This window comes from Aotus nancymaae, unplaced genomic scaffold (genome assembly GCF_030222135.1).
Source record: "Aotus nancymaae isolate 86718 unplaced genomic scaffold, 86718_ANA_hifiasm-v0.15.2.pri h1tg000007l, whole genome shotgun sequence".
Taxonomy (NCBI): domain Eukaryota; kingdom Metazoa; phylum Chordata; class Mammalia; order Primates; family Aotidae; genus Aotus; species Aotus nancymaae.
Window position 1 is genome coordinate 57,930,268 of NW_026988418.1, and position 14,081 is coordinate 57,944,348.

General features: G+C 45.4%; 1 protein-coding gene across 1 annotated transcript in view; it reads left to right on the top strand.

Annotated features, from left to right (window-relative positions):
* Nucleotides 1-14,081, top strand: part of VTCN1 (V-set domain containing T cell activation inhibitor 1) — an 87,150-nt gene that overhangs the window by 6,643 nt on the left and 66,426 nt on the right. The window contains exon 2 of the mRNA XM_012458816.2: nt 5,885-5,969. Coding sequence (XP_012314239.2) covers nt 5,899-5,969 — 71 coding nt within the window. The 5' untranslated portion in view covers nt 5,885-5,898. The remainder of the gene's footprint in view (nt 1-5,884; nt 5,970-14,081) is intronic.

A 14,081-nucleotide genomic window follows, 5' to 3' on the forward strand; every position in this document is an offset into this window, starting at 1 on the left:
TGGTTTGTCTCATGCTGTTCTCGTGATAGTGAGTGAGTTCTTGTAAGATCTGATGTTTTGTTTTGTCTGAGATGGAGTTTCACCCTTGTTGCCCAGGCTGGAGTGCAATGGCACAATCTCGGCTTACTGCAACCTCTGCCTCCCAGGTTCAAGTGATTCTCCTGCCTCTGCCTCCTGAGTAGCTGGGATTACAGGCACCTGCCACCATGCTCAGCTACTTTTTGTATTTTTAGTAGAGACGGGCTTTCACCACGTTGGCCAGGCTGGTCTCGAACTCTTGACCTCAGGTGATCCACCTGCCTTGGCCTCCCAAAGTGCTGGGATTACAAGCATGAGCCACTGCGCCCGGCTGAGATCTGATGGTTTCATAAGGGGCTTTTCCTCCTTTTGCTCAGCACTTCTTGCTGCCACCATGTGAGAAGGACATGTTTGCTTCCCCTTCTGCCATGATTGTAAGCTCCCTGCGGCCTCCCACGCCATGCTCAACTGTGAGTCAATTAAACCTCTTTCCTTTATAAATTGCCCACTCTCAGGTATATCTTTATTAGCAGCATGAGAATGGACTAATACAGCTCCTAAGTCACTTTCCAATTTGCTTATTCTTATCACCAGCTCCTTTAACTTATTCTGTTTGTATTTGTTTATTGTCTGTCTCCTCCCAGTAGACTGTACGCTCTGTGAGGGCAGGGACCTGGTCTTGTTCACTGCTTTAGCCACAAGCTAGAATAGTAGCTGGTACTTGCTAGCCACTTGCTGTAGGTTGGGTTCCCTCGGAAGCAGACTCTGCAATAGAGTTCGATGTGCGTGACTTCTATTAGGGAGTGGTCTTGGGATCAACAGCTATAAAAGGGTAAAGAAGGAAACAGGATGGGGCAGAGGAAGAAGTTGAGCTGTGATGCAGTCTTGACAAAGGCCCCAGCCAATCCCATAGAAGGCTCCGAAGTTGGGATGGCCCTTTAGAGTTGTTCCAAATTGGGGTATGAGGCCTGAACCTTTATAAACCCACATAGACCAGTTATTCATGCAGGTTGCCCTAGGAAGGGATATGACCTTGGAGGAGGGGGCTCTCTTTAGATAGACGATTGTAGTGTGTGATAAGGGCTGAGGGCTTGCTGTCAGCAGCACCCCCAGGAGCTGGATAGCTCCTGTGCCCATAAGAGCACTCAATAAGGTGGCTGATTGAACGAATGAACTCAGTGAACTCAGCGAGATCTAAAAACAGAGCGGATGTAGTGAGGGTTCATGACATGCAAGACAGAAAGAAAAGGAGAACCAGGTCAGTGAATTATCATGCCCAAAGTCCTCCATTTTCTTGTTTATCCATTTTCCTATTAGAGCAGAGACCTGTCTGGGGACTACAATAAATCTAACATTACAGACGATGTCCCTGACCTCAAGGAAGAGAATGAAATGTAAGCACAGACATCCATGGTACAAAGCAGTGTGATCTAATTTACATGTCTAGCACAAATGGGTGCTTATGGAAGGGAAAGAGGAGGGAGAGCCCTTCCAGCGAGGGGAAGGAGGAGGAAGGGCTGGGGAAAGCAACATGGAGGAGGCTTTCGAAGCCTTGAAAGGGAGCTAAGATTTTTTCACGCAAAGGAGGAGGCAAGGCAGCCAGCAGGCAAAGAGGTAGGAGATCAAGGGCTCAGTTGTAGAAAATCCCAAGCCTTGGTGTCATCAGCTCTCTCTCCTCCTATGCTCTGATGCTTACAGGTTGGAGGCTGGACCACATATGAATCCCTCAAATGCCGTACAACCTGTGTGTTCAGGTCAAATCCTGAAAGGGGAAAGTGCTGTGTCTTTGCCTGGCAACACAATCAGCCTCAGGGGGTAATTTGTAGTTCTATGCGACTTGTTCTATTTTTAGCACTGTAATGAACCAGTAAATCCAATCATCCAAACTATAAAACAGTCCATTGTATTTGGGAAACGGAGTGTAATCTGCTCGGAAAATACCACACCTTTCTGAAGAGAAACCAATGGGGTGTTAGCTGGGCCCCTGGTTTTAAAAGTTTAGACTCAACTATGTGGTATAAAGCTCATCACTAGGGTAACCTTACAGATGAAGAAACTGGGCACGGAAAGGTGAAGGGACTTCCTCAAAGTCACACAGCAGATCAGTGTTTGAGGTGAAATCCAACCGTAAACACATAGTTCCTGCGTTCCTTAAACAGCCCTCTAAAGTTTTGGCCAGGGCTCCTTGTATGATGGCTGCTTTCCTGCTTCTTTAATTAATAGCAACCAGAGCCACTGTCCAGACAATCCAGCTGCAGGTCGAGTGGCCCCTCTCATCTAATCATAACCACTGCAAAGATGCCTGACAGCAATGAAGTCAGCTCGAAGTGTATTTTCTTGTAGCTCACGGATGGCAAGCCCAGAAATAAACTGTGGGCTTTACTGTTGGAGTAAGAGAATGATTTACAAGACCCTGGCAGGTCATCGGCCTTGGCTCTGATGGAAAGAAGGAAATAGTCTGGGGCTGTAATTTCAGAGAGTGACAAATAGTCACTTGAAACCATGGTTTCAGCTTGATGTTCCAACTTGGCTTTGTGTTTTCCTGCCAGTTAACTAATTTCTGTTTGCCTAACATAATCAAACTGAGTAGTAACTTCCCGATGTGTTTCTAAAACAGTCTCTCCCCAACTCCCCGTACTGGAAAGGCACCCAGCATTTTTTAAGGAACTAGATTCCTTTGACTATTGAATAGTGATCTCAGACTTTAGCTTGGAATGTGTGGAATATCTTGTGATCAGACCAGGGACCAAGGTGAGCACTGGGTGAATTCACTCAACAGCAGTTGCTGCAGGGTTAGACCCGCCTGGAATCAGAACCCGGATGGGAAATGACATTATTAGAAATGAGTCCTGAAAGATACAACAAGCCCACATTCAAAATTATTCAGTGTGTTATCAGACCTCGGGAAATACAGAAGCAAGTAAATGTTTATTATTTATTCCAAATGTGATGGCTTTTAACTATTGAAGAGGCACATTCAGCTTTCTCAGTAGCAAGCCACATGACCACAGATACCTGGGTGTGGATCACATGAATCTTTTATTCATAATTATGGGAATTCAAATGGTCCATGCTTGTCCTACAAGTTCTGGCAGGGACCAAGTACATATAGATGCTCAGTTGATCCTAATCATTCTGCTTGTCAGGATCCACCACAATGCCCAGTTTCAAGATGAAACTCGGGTAGGATGACACGTTATAGAATTACACTCAGTCTCAAATGTCATCATTAATGTATAAAAGCCAGCCGGTGTCAGATCAGGCAGAAGCAGTGTGTTAGGCCATTATTGCATTATTAGAAAGAAATACCTAGATTGGATAATTAATGAGAAAAGAGGTTTAATTGGCTCCTGGTTCTGCTGACTGTATAGGAAGCATGGCTCTGGCATCTGCTTGGCTTCTAGGGAGGCCTCAGGGAGCTTTTACTCAAGATGGAAGGCAAAGAGGGGGCAGGCACATCACATGGAAAGGCAGGAGCAGGCAAGAGAGAATGAGGGCAGGTGCCACACGCTTTTAAGTGACCTGATCTCCCTGGAACACACTATCACAAGGACAGCCCTCAGCCGTGAGGGATCCTCCCCCATGATCCAAACGCCTCCACCAGGCCCCACCTCCACACAGCAGATTACAATTCAGCATGAGATGTGGGTGGGTACAAAGATGCAAACCATACCAAGCAGTCACACAACTGTTGTGCTTGTGTGCTGGAGCTCATTAGATACTAGTGGGTCACACAGCTGTTGTGCTTGTGTGATGGAGCTCATTAGATACTAGTGGGCCACACAGCTGTTGTGCTTGTGTGCTGGAGCTCATTAGATAGTAGTGGGTCACACGGCTGTTGTGCTTGTGTGCTGGAGCTCATTAGATACTAGTGGATCACACGGCTGTTGTGCTTGTGTGCTGGAGCTCATTAGCTACTAGTGGGTCACACGGCTGTTGTGCTTGTGTGCTGGAGCTCATTAGATACTAGTGGGTCACACGGCTGTTGTGCTTGTGTGATGGAGCTCATTAGATACTAGCGGGTCACAAGCTGTTGTGCTTGTGTGATGAGCTCATTAGATACTAGCGGGTCACACAGCTGTTGTGCTTGTGTGATGAGCTCATTAGATACTAGCGGGTCACAAGCTGTTGTGCTTGTGTGATGAGCTCATTAGATACTAGCGGGTCACACAGCTGTTGTGCTTGTGTGATGGAGCTCATTAGATACTAGCGGGTCACAAGCTGTTGTGCTTGTGTGATGAGCTCATTAGATACTAGCGGGTCACAAGCTGTTGTGCTTGTGTGATGAGCTCATTAGATACTAGTGGGCCACACAGCTGTTGTGCTTGTGTGATGAGCTCATTAGATACTAGTGGGTCACACAGCTGTTGTGCTTGTGTGCTGGAGCTCATTAGATACTAGTGGGTCACAAAGCTGTTGTGCTTGTGTGATGAGCTCATTAGATACTAGTGGATCACAAAGCTGTTGTGCTTGTGTGCTGGAGCTCATTAGATACTAGTGGGTCACACAGCTGTTGTGCTTGTGTGCTGGAGCTCATTAGATACTAGCGGGTCACAAGCTGTTGTGCTTGTGTGATGAGCTCATTAGATAGTAGTGGATCACAAAGCTGTTGTGCTTGTGTGCTGGAGCTCATTAGATACTAGTGGGTCACACAGCTGTTGTGCTTGTGTGCTGGAGCTCATTAGATACTAGTGGGTCACAAAGCTGTTGTGCTTGTGTGCTGGAGCTCATTAGATACTAGCGGGTCACAAGCTGTTGTGCTTGTGTGATGAGCTCATTAGATAGTAGTGGATCACAAAGCTGTTGTGCTTGTGTGCTGGAGCTCATTAGATACTAGCGGGTCACAAGCTGTTGTGCTTGTGTGATGAGCTCATTAGATACTAGCGGGTCACAAGCTGTTGTGCTTGTGTGATGAGCTCATTAGATACTAGTGGGTCACACAGCTGTTGTGCTTGTGTGCTGGAGCTCATTAGATACTAGTGGGTCACACAGCTGTTGTGCTTGTGTGCTGGAGCTCATTAGATACTAGTGGGCCACTAGCTTAAGAGTTAGACAATTAGTGAAAATGGTTTTGCTTCTCTAAAAATCTTAGACTAGCCGCTCCTTATGGGTCACAGTTTGGAGACTGCAGTTCAACATGTCACTTGCTAGTGCCCCAAGTTTCCTTCCTCTCTGTTACTGACTTCTCTATGCCAGACTTTTGTTCAATTGTCTTGTTCAAAGGTGGATGAACCATGCTGTTAACTTGACGCTTTCTCATCTGCTGGGTACCTGATCCTATAATTCTCCACGTGACTGTAAGCCTGTTCAATGGAATCAGTTCTTACTATTCAAATTCTACCTTGATAGCCTGGTGGTGGTGATGGTGTGTGTGTCTGTGTGTGACATATGTCACCTTGTTTCATCCCAAAAGCAACCATGCTCATTCCCATTTCACAGATGATGAGATGAGAGGCTGCAGTGATGACATGGTAACAGGAACCAGATGAATGCAGACCTCATAGGCCAGGACAGCTTAGCTGGAGTGCGAAACCACTGGACAGCTGTTAGGAAGCACATAATGTGATCTGCTTTATGTATTTGATCACCGTGGCTGCCACTGTGTGAATACTGTACTTTGTAATACGAGTGTGTCAAGGAGCCTCCGAGGTACTTCGGGAGAGAGTTCGTAGCTTCTGCTGCCCAGTGCTGATCCGTGATCTTCACTCCTCCAGCAGGCTGAGAGTGACTGAGGGAAGCTTTGAGCTGCCTAGGATGCCAAGATGCCGGTTCTTCTCTACCCATTGCTGCTCGAGCACCCCTTGGGTGGAGTGGTTGGACACAGACTCAACAGGACCAACTGCTGCCAACCCCTCTTCTGTTTCAGACCCAGTGACACTGATGGCTCCACCTCAGGAAGACCACGAGCCAGGAACATCCCATGAGGCTGAGATGCGTGATCATCTGCTTTGGTTTGCTTTTGGTTTTGGTAAAAAGGGAGTTATGGGGTGCGGGGCGAGGTATGGGGAAAGAGGTATAATGATGAAAGACAAATTGAAGTAAAAGCTGGCTGTGATGACCAGTGAAAGAGAGGAAAGGAGAAGAAAGGAAGTCACAGAAACTGCCCACATTTACCAAAGATTCTTATGATGCCACCAATCCAGGGACTATGAGAGCAATAAAAGGAGAGTTTGGGGCTTCATCCCACTTTTGTAACCCTCATAAATGTTTGGGGTGGCAGATTCTTCTGCCTAGCTACCATTCCAACCCCTTTCCTCCCTTTAATCTCCCTCATTTTTCTCTCTCTCCCTCTCCCCCTTCCTTCCAACCTGAGAGCCTTTTGATGTGCCATGTAGCTGATTTCACGACTGTCATTTTCTTTTTACGTGTATAAGTCACTTTCTGACTACACTGAAGCTTCCCAAGAAAAGCAATTGGATCTTACAGATGTATCTCCCGAGGTGCTTGGCACATGCTGCATAGATGATTGATGGGTCATGGCATGACTGATGCCAAGGTCTCCCATCTATAAGACAGGGATAAGCATTCTGATTTCGTGGCTTGTTGGAAAGATTAAATTAGACAGCGTATATGAGCATCTCTGACACACAGTAAATCTTCTTCAATAAGTCTATGAATCTGAATACACTGGGGTCTTTCCACAGTCATTGGACCACACCCATCATCAATTATTTAGATTGGGGGGATGTGGCCTCAGTCGTCTGTGTCTAAGACTGCCAGCTGGGAGCTGGGTACATCTCTCGTTATAGGAGGCCACAGCAGAGTGGGGCAACCTGATTTTCTAGTAGGACCACAAGTTCTGGAAGTGATTATATTGGGCCAGCATTTCTGAATTCTTAATTGTCAGTTTCTTACTTGGATGTTTGCCTCCCGACACTAGGTTTTCCCTCTCTATTGTGTGTCCCATGGTCACTGAAGACAGCTATGCTTTTAATCAGCAACCATTTGTGGACCAGGAGCCTGGCACAAAGCATTATGTTAGGGGCGGTGAGGGAGACCCACAGAACCACCATTTGTTGAGTGTTGTTTTCTAGGTACCAAGCTCCGAGGTAGGCCTTTTATACACCTTATTTTATTTACAAAGATGAATAAAGTTTCTCACTATAAGGAGGTAAATATTATTTAGGGACATAGGCATATACGCACAAAAGGATAATGAAGAAGGAAGAAGTCACTGCTAAGGGTGTGGTCATGAAAATCTGCAAACAAAAAGTTGGATTTGATATAGACCTGCGAGGATGGCCAACATTTGGGAAGGGAGAGAGAAAGAAAGGAGGCCAGACCGGGGTCGGTGGCTCATGCCTGTAATCCCAGCACTTTGAAAGGCCAAGGCGGGCAGAGGTTAGGAGTTTGAGCCCAGCTTGGCCAACATGGTGAAACCCCGTCTCTACTAAAAATACAAAATTAGCTGGGCATGGTCGTGGGTGCCTGTAATCCCAGCTACTTGGGAGGCTGAGGCAGGAGAATCACTCGAACCTGGGAGGCGAAGGTTGGAATGAGCTGAGATTGTGCCACTGCACTCCAGCCTGGGCAACAGAGTGACTCCCTCTCAAAAAAGAAAAAGAAAGAAGAAAGAAAGAAAGAAAGAGAAAGAAAGAAAGAAAGAAAAGGAGGCCATCCACTGGAAGCATTGCATGAGCAAGTCTACAAATGGGAATGCATTTCTGTGCCCATTAGGCATCAAGGAACCCACTCTGAGGACTGAGTAGGATAACCCCCTCCAATAACTGAGAGACAATTGCATCAACATCAAACAAACTTGGATTCAAATCCCACTTGTATCACACACTAGCTAAATTAGTAAACCTTTCTGAGTCTCAATTTCCTCATCTCTAAAATGGGAATAAAATGTTTCATTTCCATAGTCAGCAAGAGGATTAGCTCAAATTATAATATATGTATAGTACCTAGCCCTTCATGCTGGCAATAGTGAGACCAGAGAAATGGTTGTACGTCATGTACTATGTGGAAATTGATTGAGCTTCTGTGGGTAGAGCCCCGCACGGTTTGCAAAGCATTCTTACAAACACACCTGATCAGAGAGAGCCTCTCAATAATCCTGTGGGTAGGTAGAAGTGGTGTGACTGTGATTCCCATTTTAAAGTTGGGAAATCTGAGGTTTAGAGAAGCCTTGACTTTCCCAAGTTCCTGACTTTAGGGTCAGACAGACCTGAGTTCAGAAGCTGACTCTGCCACTGAGTGGCTGGGCCACTTAACCTCTCTGAGCCTCAGCTTCGTTATGGTCTGTGGTCAACTTTTCACATCCACATTCCTTCCTAAATATTTAATTTTATTATTTACATTTTTGAATAGATAATACAAGTTTTAAAAATTAAAAAATACAAAAAACTACGTGATGAAAAGTCTCCCTCCCACTTCTGTTCATTATGTGCCCTGTACCGCCACATCCTATGAGTAATAAGTGAATCCTATGCTAGTTTCCTGTGTATTCTTTTCTGGTTTCTTTATGTATATAGAAGCAAATCCAAATGTGTGTGTGTGTGTGTGCGCGCGCACGTGTGTGTGTATATATGTGTGTGTATATATGAGTGTGTGTGTATATGTGTGTGTATATATGTGTGTGTGTGTATATATATATATGAGTGTGTTTGTGTGTGTTTACTTCTGCAATTTACATCATTTTTTACCAACACATCTTGGGTATTTTTTCATATCAGTAACTTCCAGCTTCCACATTTTTTCACAGTTGCATAGTATTCCATTATATGACTGTACACCACCTCTACCTACCCAAGGATTATTGGGAGGCTCACTCTGTTGAGGAGTGTTTGTGACAATACTCTGCAAACCATGTAGTCTCCTACTGAGGGGCATTTAGGTCATTGCCAATCTTTCGCTATTATAAACAATACTGCATTGAATAACCTTGTGCATATGTCACTTTGTATATGAGTACATTGTAGGATAAGTTCCTGGGAGTACGGCTACTAGATGAAACAATCTGTGCATTTGTAATTTTCATAGCTGTTGCCAGATTGTCCTCTATCAGGTTTTACTCCCACCTGCAGGTATGAGAGTGCCTGTTTCCTCGTGTCTTTGCCAGCTCAGCGTGTTACCAAACCCTCGTATTTTTCCAATCTGACAGGTGAAAATTGTGTCTTGATGGAGTTTCGATCTGAATTTATCATACGATGCATGAGATTGAGCGTGTGTGCATATATTTAAACAACTATTTGTATTTTCTTTGTGAACTGTATGTTCATAATCTGCCCATTTTTCTACTGAGTTGTTGAGCTCTCATATGTCATAAGAAGGAAATTTACATATGGAAAAATATGTATTAGAAACATAAGCCCTTTGTTTGTGATCAGTTGCAAATAACTTTCTCATTTTGATTTTGCTCCTTACATTAGTTATTTTTTTCTGTGTACAAATCATCCCAGAATTGTTTGGCTTGAAGCAACAATCACTTGTTTGCTCAAGATTCCATAGTCTGGGTTTAATGGAGACAGTTCACCTGTATTCGTATGTTGGTCACAGGTTCCAGGAAACTGCAATAGCGCAAGCATCAATGTCCACATGCTTTAAGGCCCTGCTTGTATCGCATTTGTTATTGTCCCAGTGACTGAAGCAAGTAACATGGCAAGGCTAGAGCTCGGATGGGAAGGGAATACTTAAGTGTGTGAATAAAAGGGAGGAATTTTGTGACATTTTTGCAAACAATCTACCACACTTATGAGATTGGTTTGCCTGGATTTTTTTACTTCTTTTCTTGGCGTTGTGGTGTTGGTTTATTTTTCTATCAAGTATTAAATTTTTATGTAATGCAGTTTGTAATGCAGTCTTTTCCTTCACAGGTTCTGAGTTTTGAATAATATTTAGAAAAGCCCTTCCCCACTCTCAGCTTATAAAGGTAATTCCTATTTTCTTCTAGTACTTTTATGGCTTCATTGATCACATATAAAGTTTGATCCATTTAGAATTCACCTTTGTGTTCATGCCACATATATATTCTTAGCTAAAGCATAGTTCTCCTCTATTGGGAAAGTCATTTTTTCATTCAGGATTGGCAAAGTTATGACCAATCACAAACAACTTTTAAATCTCAAATTGATTGCACTGTGGTGGGTGGAGCCCTGTATGGTTTGGATAAGCTCTTCCACATGAACCTTCCTCCAGGCCCCAGGCTGGCGGACCACCTCCATCTAGAACATTACCAGTCGTGCCCAAAGGGAGAGAAGGCACAACCAAGCATGCACTGCCTCTCACAGTCTCCTCTTGGAGGTAGCCCATGTCCCTCCCATTCATATTTCACTGGCTAAAGCAAGTTACATGACCAATCCTGTTGTCAGTGGGGTAGCAAAGTACAATCCTCCATTGAGAAGGGACAGCAAATATTTGGGAACAACACTCTATCCTCCATCATTGTCCTTTCTGTTGATGTGCAGCTTTGAAAAAGCACACACCTGCAGCCAGAATCAGGCTGGAGAGCCCATCTCATCAGGTAGGCTGGGACATCATCCTTGGCCTGTGGTGATGTGTCTCAGAGCCAAATTAACCCCACCCTCAACCTTTCTCCCCAGCTCTTGCATCCTACTGGGAACAGAGAACGTGGCACAGTCAGGAGCAGCAGAGTAGGGAAAGGGAGGAAAGTGGGCCTCCTCCAGGAAACGGTTAAGGTGGAACTGTGGCCTCCTCCAGGAAACGGTTAAGGTGGAACTGTGGCCTCCTCCAGGAAACGGTTAAGGTGGAACTGTGGCCTCCTCCAGGAAACGGTTAAGGTGGAACTGTGGCCTCCTCCAGGAAACGGTTAAGGTGGAACTGTGGCCTCCTCCAGGAAACGGTTAAGGTGGAACTGTGGCCTCCTCCAGGAAACGGTTAAGGTGGAACTGTGGCCTCCTCCAGGAAACGGTTAAGGTGGAATTGTGTCCCGCTCTCTTCATCCATCTGGGCTGCTCTAACAGAATACCAGGGACTGGGTGGATTAAACAGCAAGCATGCATTTCTCACCATTCTGAGGCTGGAAATTCAAGATCAGGATGCCAGCATGGTCAGGTTGTGGTGAGGGCTCTCTTCTGGGAAGCAGACTGCTGACCTTTTGTTTTTCCTCACATAGAAGAGAGAAGATGAGAGCGCTCTCTGGGCGCCTCCCCCACCTTTTTTTTTGGGATGGAGTTTTGCTCCGCCACCCAGGCCAGAGTGCAATGGTGTGATCTCGGCTCACTACAACCTCCGCCTCCTGGGTTCAAGTGATTCTCTTGCCTCAGCCTCCTGAGTAGCTAGGATTACAGGTGCCCACCACCACACCCAGCTAATTTTTGTAGATTTTTAGTGGAGATGGGGTTTCCTCACGTTGGCTAGACTGGTCTCGAACTCCTGACCTCAAGTAATCCACCCACCTTGGCCTCCCAAAGTGCTGGAATTACAGGCATGAGCCACTGTGCCCAACCGGGGGTCCCTTTTATAAGGGCACTAAATCTCATTCATGAGGGCTCCTTCCTCATGACCGAATCACCTCCCAGAGGTCCCATCTCCCAATGCCGTCACATCAGGGCTTAGGATTTCAACATATGCATTTTGGAAGGACACATTCAGTCCATTGCAACTCCCAAAAAGATACACTAGAGTCCTAACCATCCCCCTTCAGTACCTCAGAATGTGACATCATTTAGCGTTTAGAGATTAGGATCTTTAGAGAGGTAATCAAGTTATAATGAGGTCATTAGGGTGGGTCCTAATCCAATATGACTGGTATTCTTATAAAAAGAAAAAGTTTGGACACAGAGGCAGATGCATAGAGGAAAGGTGATATGAAGAGGCATAAAGAGAAGATGGCCAACTATAAGCCAAGGAGAGAGGCGTAGAACAGATCCTTCCTCACAGTGGCTCATGCCTATAATCCAAGCACTTTAGGAGACCAAGGTGGGCAGATCACTTGAGGCCAGGAGTTCGAGACCAGCCTGGCCAACATGTTGAAAACCCATCTCTACTAAAAATATAAAAATTAGCCGGGTGTGTTGGTGCACACCCGTAGTCCCCGCTACTCAGGAAACTGAGGTGGGAGGATCACCTGATCCCAGAAGGTGGAGGTTGCAGTGAGCTGAGATCACACCACTGTACTCCAACCTGGGCAAGAGAGTGAGACCCTGTCTCAAATAAATAAATACATATGGGATCTGCTGACCAGGGATTCCACCCAGGCCCCAGGACATTCTGACTTAGTGATGACAGTAGGGAGTCACACGAATTAGTGAACTGGTAAACCAACAGGCAGGGCTGCCAGGAATTGATGCCTGAGGGCTTTTGGCTGAAGGATGAGAGAGGAGGAATGAAGAAAAAGTATGCATCTGCCTGAGACACTGGTTCTCAGCCTGGCCAGTGATGAAGCAATTAGCCCTTCCCTTATAAGGATGCGCTAGTAACTAGCGGAAGAAAGTCAAGGCCTTAGACAAAATGATAGCTCCTTAATATTTTACCAGATGTCAGCATCCTTTTCAATTACCCTTTTTGAAGTGTGCTATATTAAGACTACAAGGTCTGCTCTTCCCAGTTCTGCAGAATATTATAAGATCTCTTCTCCTTTAGCAGGATTCCAAATTCCTGCTAATGACAAGGTGTTTCTCAGAATTGAAACTGCCCTTGCAAAAATTTTAACAGTGAGAAAGTTATGGCAACTGGGGAGAGCTGATCTAGTCAACTCACTTCTGGCCTTTAGCCTTCAAGCTACACTTAATTATTACTGGGCTTGGGCCAAGCTAACTTTGAGAGACATTTAGTTTATAGTTTAAGTGAGAATAGCCCTTCCTCTAAACTTAACTGCCTTTGTAAAGCTAAGGAGAGACCACTAGGCTAGAAGGATAAGGGAGGCTGAATTGTGCTAGGGTGTAGGCATAAACAATTGCCAGCCATTACTCCAGAAGTCACAATGACACAGGATTTTTCTTGGTCATTTTGCCTGTCAGAGAGCTCCTGCCAGCAATGCCCCTGCCCAGGCCTTGTTCAGACCCAGTCCTTCAATTGTCAGCATGGCTGCATTCTTCTTGGACATGGGACAAGAACTCGGGACCCACCAAATGAGGTTACATGGAAGGCTGTAACACTGTGGCCCCCTGTCCTCTACTGGCGAAGGGCAGCCGCCCCCTGCAACAGAAAGCAGTGGTGGTGCTGTTAGCCCCAGAGCCGCTGGCCAGAGCGGGGTGAGGTGCTGACAGAGCTGTTAACATGCTACTGTCCACTGGGCTCCAGGTGGCAGGACTAAAAGAGCTAATTAGCATGCTGTAACACCCCCTGTGGGGATTTGGGGTCATGGAAACCCCTGCCTGGGTGCCACTGTGTTCCCCTTGTCTAGATGCTGGAGACCATTAAGGGAATGACTTGCAACACGCCTAGTCCAGCCTCAAGCACAGCACAGAGCCCGCTTCTGTCCCAGCGCTTGGAACAATCGGCCAGACCCACACTCACTCACGGGCAGGTGCTCTTCCTATCATAGCCAAAATGTGGTGTGCTGTCCAGGAAATCAAAGCCTGATACACAGGAAAATAAGCAGATACACAATGAAAAAATAGAGCTCCAGGTGACTGGGTTATTTAAATACTTTTAAAAAAAATTCAAAAGACATTTTGGTTCCAGATACATTGTTAGTCTCTGTCTCTCTCTTTCCTTAAGATCAACAAGGAGAGAGTAGATTTTGTGTTTTATCTCCTACATCTGCTTTACCTGTGTCCTAATCCTAAATTGTTCCTGTATCTCAAAGGCAACTTGTTCTCTGCTGCCTCTAGTAGTGTCAATTCAGCTCACAAGACATCTCCTCTGGAAAATCTTTGATTGATCACACCCCGAGCTGATCCCTGCTCACTCATCCATCAAATGCTACTGAGTGCTTTTTATGTCTGGCACGGTGTTGGGACCTGATAACAAAAAAAGATAAACGAGGCATAGTTTTTACCCTCCAGGAGCTCACAGACTAGCAATGAGATAAATGCATAAGCAGAAAATAGTACCGTTACTGTGTGCTATGAAAGAAAAATGTGCATTTATCCAATAAACGTTTAATGATTGCTTACTCTATGCATGCCTTATGCTCTGGTGTGAAATAGAAAAAC